This window comes from Pinus tabuliformis, chromosome 4_1 (assembly GCF_031772625.1).
Source record: "Pinus tabuliformis cultivar Carrire ecotype Pingquan chromosome 4_1, CPIR1, whole genome shotgun sequence".
NCBI classification, from domain to species: domain Eukaryota; kingdom Viridiplantae; phylum Streptophyta; class Pinopsida; order Pinales; family Pinaceae; genus Pinus; species Pinus tabuliformis.
This window is the reverse complement of record NC_142303.1, coordinates 658,841,495-658,855,586: the sequence shown is the minus strand read 5'-3', so window position 1 is coordinate 658,855,586 and position 14,092 is coordinate 658,841,495. Positions and strand designations below refer to the sequence as shown.

Genomic DNA, 14,092 nt, shown 5'->3' with positions numbered 1-14,092 from the left:
TGTGAAGGCAATTCATCTTGAGAATAGAGGCAAAAATGAAAGAGATGATCATTTCAAGAAACCACCTTTCAAACCTCCTTATGGCAAACCCAAAGTGAAAGGAAAAGGAAAGGAGAAGAGGACGACATCAACCAAGAAAGATGGAGAAAGACCTTATTGCACTCATGGCAAAAAGGAAGGTCATGACGACAATCATTGTTGGAAACAATACTCGAAAAAGAGACCAAAGAAGTATGGAGGAAAAGGCAAGCAGAAGACAATGGCAGTTGTGGAGTAAGACCTTGGATCCGATTCCGGAGATGAAGCATTGATCATAGCAGCAGGAACAAAAGGTACTCTTACACCTCATGTTAATTCTGAATCACATGAAGGCACTAGTTCAATAGATGAGTCTCTTCCTAATGAACGAAAGAGAATTGAGCTATTTCATATTAGAGTTATCATAAATCATACAAAAGTGGAAACTCTATTTGATACCGGATCCCAAGCAAACCTAGTTTCAGAGTCCTTGGTAAAGAAGCTAGGCTTGGAAACCAAACCGCATCCAAAACCTTACCCACTTGGATGGATAGAAAAAGTCACTGCTATTTGTATGTCGTCATTGACCGTTTTAGTAAGATGTGTATTTTAATGTTGTGAAAAGCAGATCACTGCAGAGCAGACGGTTCATCTTTTCTTTCAACATGTTTGGGTCCATTTTGGGTTGCCCACTTCGACTGTGTTAGATCTGTACTCTCGCTTTCTCGGAGATTTTTGGACCAGCTTGTGGAAGATGATGGACACCAAGTTGAAAAGAAGCACAACATTCCATCCACAGACTGATTGATTGCACAGTGGTACACTTGTTGCGAGGCTATTGTGGGAAACATCCTAAGTTGTGGGATGAGCATCTTCCATATGTGCATCATTCCTACAACCGAGCAGTGCACTCATTTACGCATCGTTCACCATTTGAGACATGTTTTGGCTACCTGCCAAAAGACCCTTTTGATATGGTCTTTAGAAGGGAAGATGGCTCAAGTGGACGTGATGGCAGGGACAAAGCGCAGCGGTTCATTTAGCGGATCTAGTTGATTCACCAAGCAGTACAGGAGCAGTTGGAGAAAAGTCAAGCCGGTACAAGGCTCAACATGACAAACACCAAGTCGACCATCAATTTCAAGTGGGTGACAGAGTGTGGTTCCATATTAGCAAAGACACGATGAAGGGAGAAGGGAAGAAGTTGTGACCAATCCGGTATGGTCCATTCACCATCTTGGAGAAGATTGGAAACAATGCCTTTCGTCTCGATTTGCCAATATATATGCAAATGTACTCCGTAGTGAATGTGGAAAACTTAAAGTTGTATGAGCCACCATTAATTATGGACACCAAAGAGGTGGGCATAGTTCCTACAGTTGATGACTTTGCACCAGAATATCTCGATGAGTTACCTAAAGACATCATCCTTGACAGAAGAACCAAGACTTCACGATGGGGAGATGTGGAATACTTTCGAGTTGGTTTCAAGGGGATGCATCCTAGCAAGGAAAAATGGCTGGAAAAAGAAAGAGTGAGGGAACAATTCCCTTGCTTGCCAATTGACTAATAAAGCTTTTGGCAGTCCAAAAGCTCTTCAATGGGGAGGATTGATCCATGAGGATCTCCAGACACCAGTGGCATGGAAAAAGCTCAAAATTCAAAGTGGTGGAAAGGCGATGAACTTGACATCAGATTGAAGTGCTTGTCGCCCTGATTCCAATGGTGCGAACGACACTCCAATCCGAGTCCAAATGAAGGAGATAGAGGCAGTCAAAGTTGGGTTGACTTTTGATGACTGGGCAGGATTAATGAAAGTACAATTTGGACTTTTTCCGGCGGATAAAATCCGGCCAACTTTAGCCAGATTCCGGGCAAAATCTTGGCCTCGTTAAAATGACTCCTTTGGTCCAAAACAAAAATTTTCAAAATATGCATATTGTTTTATATAACAAAAAAATATTAAAAAAGGGTGGCGGGCCACCAACCTCGCCACCCGAACCCGTGCCACATAACATTAAAAATATTGGTGGAGTGGCGGACCACGACCCTCGACCCCTCCCCCGAAATGGTTGTAACCATAAACAAACCGGGGTGGGCGGCCATGACCCCGCCACCCCACACCACGAAACTCCCACTTAATGGATCCACATAAAAGGGGGTTGGGTAGGGCCGACCCTTGGGGCACGAACCCGATCCCAAAACAAACCAACGGACCACTAAAAAAATTACAGAGATGGAGGTGGGTATGGCAAGGCGGGCTCGACCCAACCAAAATTTTAATTTAAAAAATAAAGATTTGTTGTAATGTATAAAAAACGGAGGAGGCGGGGTTTGACTGCCCGACCTCCTCCATATTAATCGGACTTTCCATCGACTGCCTTACAATAGTTTCGTTGAAAAATCCGCCACCCAGTTTATACTTAAACACAGTTTGTCAGTGTGCCTAGGCAGAGGAGGCAGTGCACGCAGTTCAAGGCAAAATTTTGCAGGAGGGCCAAATTTTCACTTTGTCAGAAGTTTGACAAATTTTATATGGTTTCAACACTTCCTGATGCCACAAACGCAATGGTGCTGTCCGTTTCTCCATAAGAGTTATGCATTTTTCAGCGATTTTTCAGTATGGAGGTATAAAGCTCCTTTTTGTAACTGATGTTTGTACTGTTCTTTCTCATGCCACTTAATGAATGAAGGCCTGCCCATTGATCGAGCAGGGCCCGGAGACGTAGTCCAAGTCGGACGAACTCTGTTATCAAGTCTTGTTGTCTTCTTTCATGCTTTATGTTTTTCTCCTCTTCTCCCATGTGCACATTAAGTTTTCTATGTTAAGCTACAATTTATGCATGTAATTCTTTAACACATCTATAAGCAAAAGATTTTGGGTCAACACTTTACAACACTCCCTCTTAACAAGGGAGGTATTCTTAATGGTACTTGGTCATTCTCAATTTGAAGAATTTCTCATAAGAAGAATCAGATTGGTAACTCATTTGTTTAGCATCATATCAACCAACATTGTTATATTGCAAGGCCTTGACTAAGAACTCTATCCACATGATCATAGCACAATGCTGGCGAGACCAATGATTTATAGACACTCTCATCATTGTCTCTCTTGAAACATACCCTACTCGGGTACTCAGGATATGTCCCATGAGGACTATTCTTATCTTGGACTCCCTAGCCCTTAAAGAATATCGGTCCTCCACGACTACTCTTCTATTGGATGCCCTATCTCATCCTCAAAGAGTATCGAATGCCAAATGATTACCCAATCCTCTCATTCTGTCTTCCCAGGTGAAGACCAAAATGATGTGTCTATCTCTCCCTCTCAATTAGGGAGGACATATCTATTCCATAAAGGAATTTACTCATCCCTACACAAGGAATGTAACTATGCTCCCTCTTGGCTCAGGAATTTTCAAGTTTCTTCCAAGTAAGAAATGTTCCAGGCTCCCTCTCAAAATAGGGACCTCCAACAGCTTCTCAAGTGGAGATGATGGGGCAACCGTCTGCTTGAAGAACTCCTTTCTTCGATGTCATGAGTTTCTACTTTGTTGTGGAGTCTTCATCTTTTGGGGAATTCTTCATAGGGCATAGACCATCCATTATTTTTCATCCACGGTCATGTCATCATTTATTTCATTGGAAAGTGATCCATCAGTCTTCATCTAGCATTGCTTCATGTTCTGCTACCTTCAACAGACTTTCTTTTCCGGAGGGTTCTGCATCCTTCCACAAGGTTCTTTATGGAAGACATTCATAGTTCTTCCCTTTGATAGTCCTTCATAAGCCCATCGAGATACTAGTTTATAAATGGTGAATACTTAAATCATAATTACCTTGTGATGGCCTTTCATCATGACATCTTCTTGTAGGCATCAACATCCTGCATACATGTTGACACATCTCCTTAAAGATATGTATTGTCAAGGCTCTCCATCTTTTTCCAGACTTTCATTAGAGTCTTCATATCTTTTTGGGAGATATCATAGTCAAATCTTCTTTGTCCTTCGAAAGTTGATATCTTTTAGCATGATCTCTTCCTTCCTTTATTTACACATTTCATTCCCAAGAGCTTAAGAGTTCCTCAATTGTAATCATAACACCTCATACTTCCATATGAGGACATATTATGTTGATTTCATTTAATAAATATGTGACTCATGCATTCTAACATCCTTTTGAGGGAGGGGATTCCTTCTTCGATGATGCCTCTTAAGAGCAATGATTCATGTTATCTGTAACCATATGACATGACTTCCACAATTTTAAATTTGAGCATACATACATTATCTTTCCTCTGGGCTATCCATACTTCCTGCAACAACTTCCTTTGAATGAAGGAATTTCATTCTCTTGATCTGCTTCAATGTCATGTTAGCATACCATCATTCAATGAATTCCACAAGATTGGAATTCTTGAAGAAATACTTACTTTTCCTCTAGATCGGTGAATCTTTTCATTGAAGATTCCATTAGAGAATCTTTGAGGATCTTGTATATCCTTTATCCTGCTGATGCTATTTTTTGTATGATGATCCTTTTTCCAGATGACTTCTATACTTATCACTTGAGCTTTCAATGATGTCTCTAAGAGCTATACCCTACATAGTTGACTTTCATAGGTTTTGTTCTAGACATTCATCATATGTCATGAGCTCGCTCTTCTAATGCTTTTATCATGCATCCTATCTTATTTACAATGCTTTCTATCCATAACAGAAGAGTACATTTTTAATGAAGGAGATTCTTTCACTTCTTCTTAGGCTTCTTTGTCTTAGGCTCTTCTTCTTCTGTAATATGGGCTTCTTCCTTATTTCTCTTTTTATTGTTCCTTTTAGGACAATCTCTTCTATAGTGCCCATATTTTTGACATTTATAGAACTGTTCCTTAGCCATGTTCTTCTTTTTCTTTTGAGGGCCAAATTTACCAAACTTCCCTTTTCTTTTCGTTACTAATTGATCCCTTTCATTTGATCTTTTGTCACTTAATTCTTTTAACCTATCTTCCTCTGTCTTTCATAGAAACCATAATTTGATGAATGGGTTAGCTTCCTCTTCCTTAGTAGATATGATGTTACCTTGTTCATGAGTCAATGCATTTAGAATAACGAAGATCATTTCTTTATCGGATACCATCTCTCCTAGATCTTGCAATTGAGTTTTTATTTGAAATGCTTTTGAAAGGCATGAAGATATCCCTTCATCCTTTGATACCTTCAATTTATATAGATTAGATCTAAGTGATATGATCCTATCTATTGTACTTTCAGAGAAAATTTTTACCAGCTCATCATATATCTCTTTAGATGTCTTCAGCGTGGCTACATAGGGAATGAGAGGATCTTTGATAGATTCCTTAAGGATCTTTTGAACCTTTAAATCCCTTTCAATGTATTTAGATAATGCTTGTTCTTCGGATGGCTTAGAGACCTTCCCATGGACATGATCAATGACTTCATTTACTTTGAGGACTATGTCTATCCTTCTTTTCCATTCAAGGAAGTTTGATAACCCAACCAACTTATGCTTCTCTTTGAAACATGAAGTCATTTTTACTAGATTATAAGAAAAGGAACTTACTTGTGAAGATAGAATCTTCAACTTGATGATGGTGACGAAATTGATGCTTTAGATGATCCTTTTGAGAAGGTTCTTACTTTGACGAGGAAAGACTGCCTTCTTTAGGATTATCTTTTTCCAAATGAGATCCTTTCTTCAATAAATACAAGATTTCCTTTTGATCTAGTCTTCCTTAGTTTTGAAGAGCTTCCACTTCTTTGGTGATATAAGAGTGATGATCTCAGAAGTGCTTCTAGGGTTTTGGTCTTTCTTCCTACTTCCTTCTTGAAGATGATTTCAAGATTCTTTGCTAGAGTATATTTCTTCAATCTAGGTTTTTTGGAATGATGAAGATCTTGATCTCTTGCTTGGTGTTCTTTGACTTGCTTTGATACTTCTTTGATTCTTGTGTGTCTTCTTGCTTGAATGCCCCTTCTTGACTTCAACACCTTAGCTCCGATACCATGTTGAGAAATCTAGGGCATTAATGATTAGGAGATTTCCCCTCTTGATAATTGCTTGTGATATGCTTTTACTTCTTGTATTATGATTTTCTCTTTGTTATATTATCAATGTGTTCTTTTCATCAAGAAAATTACCAAATAAACAATGGAAGACAAGAGACACATTACGTAGGCTTGTCAGCGAGGGCCAAAACCTCTGACTCTTTGAGTGGAAAACCCAATCCAAAATTCTTCTTATAAATTTTCAATTGATGAATACCAAGACCATGATAAAGACCCTTGACTCTAGTGTTCTCCCAAGACCCTTGTCACTAGCCTTTATGTTCTGCTTCTTCCCTTTCTTGGCTTCTTCTGCTCTCCTCAGCTTCCTTCTAGAGAATCTTGGTCTCTGCTCTTCCTCTCGGCTACCTTCTACGAGATCCTATACCCAAACAATATCACCTTGATGCAACAACTAGTTCTTCGATCTTATCTCTATGTCTTTGGTTCTTCTTCTTTCGTACGTGGTGAGTATATAACCCAAATCAAGAACCCCAGAAGAATACTTCCTTCGCTATACTTATTCTAGCCATTTCTTGTCACTTCTTCTTGTAGGCTCTTCTTCGCACTAATGCTTCTGCTATTCACCAAATTGCTTCTCTCTATGTGAGGCCGAGTGTGGCTATATATACACGTTGGCTCATGTCCTTTAGGCTGACATGATCATAAGGAGGAGAGCGGACAACATCTTCTAGGTAACTCCATTAGTTGTAGGTTGACTTGAAGAGGGCTAGTGACAAGGGCTCATTCTTAAAACTCATTGCTTGACTAATGTTGTCGATGGTGTATAATCCAACTAGGGCATCATATATCTTCTTTGAAGTATCAAGATTTGTGACATATGGAATCAAATGATCTCTGATAGAATCCACAATAATACTTGTAGCTATGATGTCATCCTTCTCATAGTTTGCTTTCCCTTCATCATTTGAAGGTTTAGTAACCCTGTTGTTCAAAATATCCAATACATCATTTTTTGTGAGGGTGAGGTCAATCCTTGTCTTTGAAGCCCTAAAATATGTAGCTCCTTCTAGCTTGTTCTCTGAATTCATAGAGGAACCTGTGGATATAGACAAACAATTAGATTGTAGAGGTAGGACTCTTTAAAGCTCTTTCCTTTACAAAAGCTCTTCAATAGTGATCTCAATGTCCTTTCCTTCACCAAAGCTTTGATACCATGTTGATTTTTCAAGTGCAATAGATATAAGCAGTAATTTTTGAAATACTGATAATTAATTCTAATGATGTAGATATTCTTTTAGCACTTCCAGTTTATCATTAAGTAATTACAGTTCAAAAATTCAACCATAAATGCATAAGGACAATAAAGATCGCTTGAAGTTGATCTCTTCATTGAGAAATCCTCATGAAATATGAAGCCATAGTATCATTCCTAGACATTTTAACATCACAAATCTCATTCTTCAAACTCATTTCTTGGCTAATGTTGTCGATGGTGTATAATCCAACTAGAGCATCATACATCTTCTTTGAAGTGTCAAGATTTGTGACATATGGAATCAAATGATCTCTGGTAAAATCCACAATAATACTTCTATCTATGATGTCATCCTTCTCATATTTTACTTTCCCTTCATCATCTGAAAGTTTGGCAACCTTGTTGTTCACAATATCCAAGACATCATTTTTTGTGAGGGTGAGGTCAAACCTTGTCTTCCAAGCCCTAAAATATGTAGCTCCTTCTAGCTTGTTCTCTGACTTGATAGAGGAACTCGTGGATATAGACAAACAATTCAACTATAGAGGTAGGACGCTTTAAAGCCCTTTCCTTTACAAAAGCTCTTCAATAGTGATCTCAATGTCCTTTCCTTCACCAAAGCTTTGATACCATGTTGATTTTTCAAGTGCAATAGATATAAGAAGTAATTTTTGAAATATTGATAATTAATTCTAATGATGTAGATATTCTTTTAGCACTTCTAGTTTATCATTAAGCAATTACAGTTCAAAAATTCAACCATAAATGCATAAGGACAATAGGGGTCGCTTGAAGTTGATCTCTTGATTGAGAAATCCTCATGAAATATGAGGCCATAGTATCATTCCTAGACATTTTAACATCACAAATCTCATTCTTCAAACTCATTGCTTGGCTAATGTTGTCGATGGTGTATAATCAAGCTAGGGCATCATACATCTTCTTTCAAGTGTCAAGATTTGCGACATATGGAATCAAATGATCTTTGATAGAATCCACAACAATACCTCTATCTATGATGTCATCCTTCTCGTATTTCACTTTCCCTTCATCATTTGAAGGTTTAGTAACCTTGTTGTTCACAATATCCAAGACATCATTTTTTGTGAGGGTGAGGTCAATCCTTCTCTTCTAAGCCCTGAAATATGTGGCTCCTTCTAGCTTTTTCTCTGACTTGATAGAGGAACTCGTGGATATAGACAAACTATTCGATTGTAGAGGTAGGACTCTTTAAAGCTCTTTCCTTTACAAAAGCTCTTCAATAGTGATCTCAATGTCCTTTTCTTCACCAAAGCTCTGATAGCATGTTGATTTTTCAAGTGCAATAGATATAAGCAGTGATTGTTGAAATACTAATAATTAATTCTAATGATGTAGATATTCTTTTAGCACTTCCAGTTTATCATTAAGCAATTACAGTTCAAAAATTCATCCATAAATACATAAGGACAATAGAGATCACTTGAAGTTGATCTCTTAATTGAGAAATCCTCATGAAATATGAGGCCATAATATCATTCCTAGACATTTTAACATCACAAAGCTCATTCTTCAAACTCATTGCTTGGTTAATGTTGTCGATGGTGTATAATCCAACTAGGGCATCATACATCTTCTTTCAAGTGTCAAGATTTGTGACATATGGAATCAAATGATCTCTGATCGAATCCACAATAATACTTCTATCTACGATGTCATCCTTCTCATATTTTGCTTTCCCTTCATTATCTGAAGGTCTAGTAACCTTGTTGTTCACAATATCCAAGACATCATTTTTGTGAGGGTGAGGTCAATCCTTGTCTTCCAAGCCCTGAAATATGTAGCTCCTTCTAGCTTGTTCTCTGATTTCATAGAGGAACTCATGGATATAGACAAACAATTCAATTGTAGAGGTAGGACTCTTTAAAGCTCTTTCCTTTACAAAAGCTCTTCAATAGTGATCTCCTTTTCTTCACCAAAGATCTGATACCATGTTGATTTTTCAAGTGCAATAGATATAAGAAGTAATTTTTGAAATACTGATAATTACTTCTAATGATGTAGATATTCTTTTAGCTCTTCCAGTTTATCATTAAGCAATTACAGTTCAAAAATTCAACCATAAATGCATAAGGACAATAGAGATCACAATGCACAAGGACAAGAAAAGATTTACATTGGAAAACCCACTTGGGGAAAAATCCCAACAACTTTTTCCTTAAGAGAAATTCTTCAGTTCAACAAGAGATACACCTAATTCTCCTTGTCAACTATGATGGTCAAACTAACCAACAATGCTATGGTCAAACCTGGTCAAAGAACCCTCTTGTCAAGTCAATCTTCTACCCATCAAACTTGTCCCTCTCTGATCTCCCTAGGCCAAAATTTGGCCTCCCAGAATCTGCCAGAAACATGGTCCTGCTGCCTAGAATATGTTACAAAGAATTTCAGCCCTACTACCCAAAATATACCTAGAAAGTCACACATGTGAAGTCATGGAGAGAGTGAATTTCTAGACATGAATTCGTCCTTCTTCGTCCTTCTTCTTCTTCGCTTGGATGCCTAGGATATATCTTGTGGAGGAGGTCGAGTACCTTATATATAATTATCTGCCGTCTGAATCGGTGTCACTTAACTGGGTGTGACTTGACTTGGAGAATTGACGTGACAAGTTTGGAGCCAAAAATTCAAAATTCAAAATTCGAAATTTTCTCTTTTGGTACTGACATGGAGAACATGTCTTATATTAATGATTTCAAGGGCTAATGACATGAAGAACATGTCTTACATTTTCATTATCTATTTCAAAGGCTAAAAGATGAATTATGAAGACCGTCCATAGCTACAAAATTCAACACTAGGGTGCGTGAGGGTGGGGTGGAGTGAGGGCAATTCTTGCAATACTAGTATGGATTTAGAAAATATTATTTAAAAACATTATTTGTGAGGTGTGTAAATATTATTGGCGCTTTTGATAACTCAAAAGCCATTAATCTAAACCATAGTGATGATACCTTGTTTTGAAATCCATTTCATTGATATATTCTTCCTTTATTTTCTATTGGTGACATCATAACCTCAGGATAATGTTAAGAAAAGTAAGTGCTCCTCAGTTGAATAAGTAAAACGTTAATACCAACAAGAAAACATTTCATCTTAATAGTCACTTTAATAAGATGCCTATAATTTATATAGTTGAAGGGAGTTGTCATCCTATTAAACAAATAAGACTAGAGCTGCCCAAGGTAAAACACTTGGTCTTATTAATACATTCTCCAATAGCTTTTGTAATTGTATTTTAGTTTCATTAGTGTAATGATTCTGTGAGGTTCCTTAGGCATTGAATATTTGAAGAAGACGATATTTACTAAAACATAATTGACCACACTGGCTCGTCCAACAAAAAGAAAGCAAGTGTACCTTTTTTATTAAGGGAAGTGTTTAGTGTCATTAGGAAGGACCTTCCCATGTGATTCTTTTGACATGATCATTTTTCTTCTGTAGGTGTTGATGGTAATATCAATTGATCATTTGTGAAGCCCTTTGTCTCTTTTATAACTCATGCATCATCAATAGTCTTGAGATAATTCACTTTTATAGATTTGCATTTGACTGATTTGGATATTGAAGTTACTTGGATGAAGAATGTCACGTAAAGAAGAGAACTTTGTGACAAAAGTCTGTAAAAGAGTGTTATCTTTCATTGAAGTAGTATGTTTAGAATGAAAGCTAATTATACTTGTCCTGAATGCTAACATTTCATAATAGAACAAAATAGAAACTTTATTTTAGGGGTATGAAGTGAAAGTACTTTCTTATCCTTTATATTCTTCATTGTAAACAGGTGTATAGTCACCTGATGCATTACTTATGAATTCTTTATTCTTGATGTATGGAAGATTCTTGTTTTACATGGTGCTAATGGATGATGAATCATGGCAGGTTATGAGAAGTGGGCTTCCCAACTTTTGTGCAGTTTCTTTGGCGCTTAATGAGTTAGGGTGCGATTTCTAATCCTTGTATATCTTGTTTGTATATAGCGTAATCTTCATATTGTGCTGCTTATATTGATTCTTTATGTATCCTCCATGGGTTTGTTCTTGTTTTTTACACTCTTTACTATTATGCTTCCCTTCCATTTAGGAAGTTGGGTATGCTTTTATTTGGATTGAAATGTTGATGATTTATGTTATATACCTAGGGGGATAATATGGGGTACCAAGGGAGGTACCCAAGGTAATAATGTAATAATGGGATGGGCCATAGTAATAAATAAGGTGGTTAACCCATATCATGTAAGGGATGATACCTCTTGTTATAGCTCTGATACCACTTGTTATAGATCTAATTCAAAAATATATGATAAATAACAAATAAACCTAAAAAAAATAAGATAGAAATAGATAGAAATGCTTCTTTATTGATCAAAACCCTTAAGGTCGGGCAACACCATATATTCACTCCTTAAGGAAGGAGAACACTCCACAAGCCATATGCTCGTTCATACAATATTCCTTCACAATATTCCTTGACGTGGAGTCTCTAGCCTCTATATAGGCCTCATACATACAATACCATGGGTCATTACCATGGTTCCCTCATACCATCAAACTATACCATGGGCCCATTACATTATTACTAACTACTTGTGGTCCCTCACATGATATGGGTTAACCACCTTATTTATTACTATGGCCCATCCCATTATTACATTATTACCTTGGGTACTTCCCTTGGTACCCCATATTATCCTCCCTAAGTATATAACTATTTACTTCTTTGGAATACAAGAATATAATTCTATCATGGGTTTGTTGAATTTCATTATGTTATGAATCTATGATTGGTAAATAATTGTAATTGCAAGATGTTAGTATCATAATTGGTAGTTATTTTCGATACAATTGCCAAGTAGAATTCGAAAGATTAAACTAAAGCAATGGAAGAATAATTGATTTAAACACAATGCAACGAAATATGTGAGTAATAAGAATTAATGGGGGGAATATTTCCTTTAATGTGATTCAAAATTCTTATGTTGCCAATGTTCATTATAAGGATGACATTTCTCCTTGTTTAAATGGGTTATTTTTATTTTCATTTTAGTTGTGTTTATCTTAATATTCAAATATCTTGAGGCACACATGGGAGCCTATGATGCATGGTGTGTTTTGGGTGCCATTCAAGTTGCATCTCTTGCTTGTATGATTGTTGTTTGAGCCTCTCTATGTATTTGATGATGCTACTCAACTCTCATGCATCCCAGTACAAGCCCTTACTCATCACCAATAGTCATGGTGTTAAAGAAGGAAGGCATTTGGCACATGTGTCTTGATTTCAGGGATTTTTACCGCGCAATCTAGTAGGGGTTATAGGAGGGGTACCTAAGGGACAACTACTAGAGAAAATGACAACAATGGGACAAAGACCCACTGTCACCTCAGTAAGCGTGCCCTACTCTTTATAGACATTCACTGATGGGAGGAGTCTCGGTTTATAAGGGAAATCACTACAAATGATGGATCAATGATAAGCTATTAAGTGACTTCCAAGGCCAATTTAGAGGAGAGGCTCAATTAAGGCTCAATGCTTCAAGAGAAGCTAAGGGCTCTCCAAGAAAGACCTATGAGGAGACCTAGATCTAGGGTTAAGGATATTCAATAATGACAAGGATGCCTAACGTCAAAGCTCCAAAGGTGATTAGGTCCTCTCAAGAAGCTTTGTAAGATGATTATATACCATTAAATAGGCTTTTGCTATTCTTGAGAAGCCTAAGATGGGAACACACGAGACCTAGGGTTTATGAATAACCATGGGAGGAGACCCTCCAAGGAGTTCACTAGGTCAAGGTAGTGTAGAGAAAGGTGTTTAGGATGATTTATTCCACCGAATACTATGCGCAAAAACCCTCAAGAAGACCTCACACTATGACATTCAAGATGGGTGCTCAACGTTTGAGCTAGGGCTTGAGTTTTCTCACAAATGAACTGTGGGAATTGCGTGAAACTTTGAGGCTTCTTAGAGGAGACACCAATGCAGCGCCTTGTCCAGATAGATTCGAAAAATAATCGCTCTAATGGAATTCACATGCAGCCCTAGCTAGGCTATCTAGGAGAGAGGCCAAATTTGTTTAGGAGGAGAAAACGAGGTGTAAAAGGAGGGTGACCACCAAATTTTCTTGTACAAGTGCCTTACCCTTGGGCTATGGAGTGTATGTATTTGAAATTCGGCTAAAATTGTCTACAAGGAGGCTAAATTGTGAATGCCCTAGAAATCACTCTTTAATACTTCTATCAAAGAGTGATAGAAGCAAGTTTTAATCCAATAGGAACATTGATCTACTTGCTATTCAATGTAACATGTACAAATTTGCAATCTAACAGTGTTTTACAATAATTAGGGCAAAAGAAGAAAGAGCTAGTTGCAAAATTTCCACACATTAGACATTATTCATGAAAAATCTTCAACAAAAAATTACTTACAAGATAACAAGAGATATATCCAATCCAAGATCAAGATAGTGGCTCTAAGAAAGAACAAGATTTTCAGCTCTCAAAAATATTGAAATCCATCAAAAGAGCTCCAATAGACATCCAAGGAAAAAGTGCGAAATTCTCAAGAGAGGTATCCAAGTGTGATGATGATGTTTGAAACAAATGAGGCTTAACTCTATTTATATGAGCCTCTAAGTAGTTCGAAATTGCCTGAGATGTCCCTTAACAATACTTTAATGTACAAAATGACCTATCTTTTGTGAAAAGCCCACCAAATAGCTCAAAAGTGTAGAATAAGGCATCCAAAATGAAGT

At 37.3% G+C, this 14,092-nt stretch overlaps 1 protein-coding gene across 3 annotated transcripts in view; it reads left to right on the top strand.

Annotated features, from left to right (window-relative positions):
- The window catches only part of LOC149177809 (nicotinate phosphoribosyltransferase 1-like), a 322,046-nt gene that overhangs the window by 242,932 nt on the left and 65,022 nt on the right, over positions 1 to 14,092 (top strand). For all 3 annotated transcript variants that reach the window (XM_089420220.1, XM_089420219.1, XM_089420221.1), the window contains one exon: positions 11,227 to 11,285. In XM_089420220.1, coding sequence (XP_089276346.1) covers positions 11,227 to 11,285 — 59 coding nt within the window. The remainder of the gene's footprint in view (positions 1 to 11,226; positions 11,286 to 14,092) is intronic.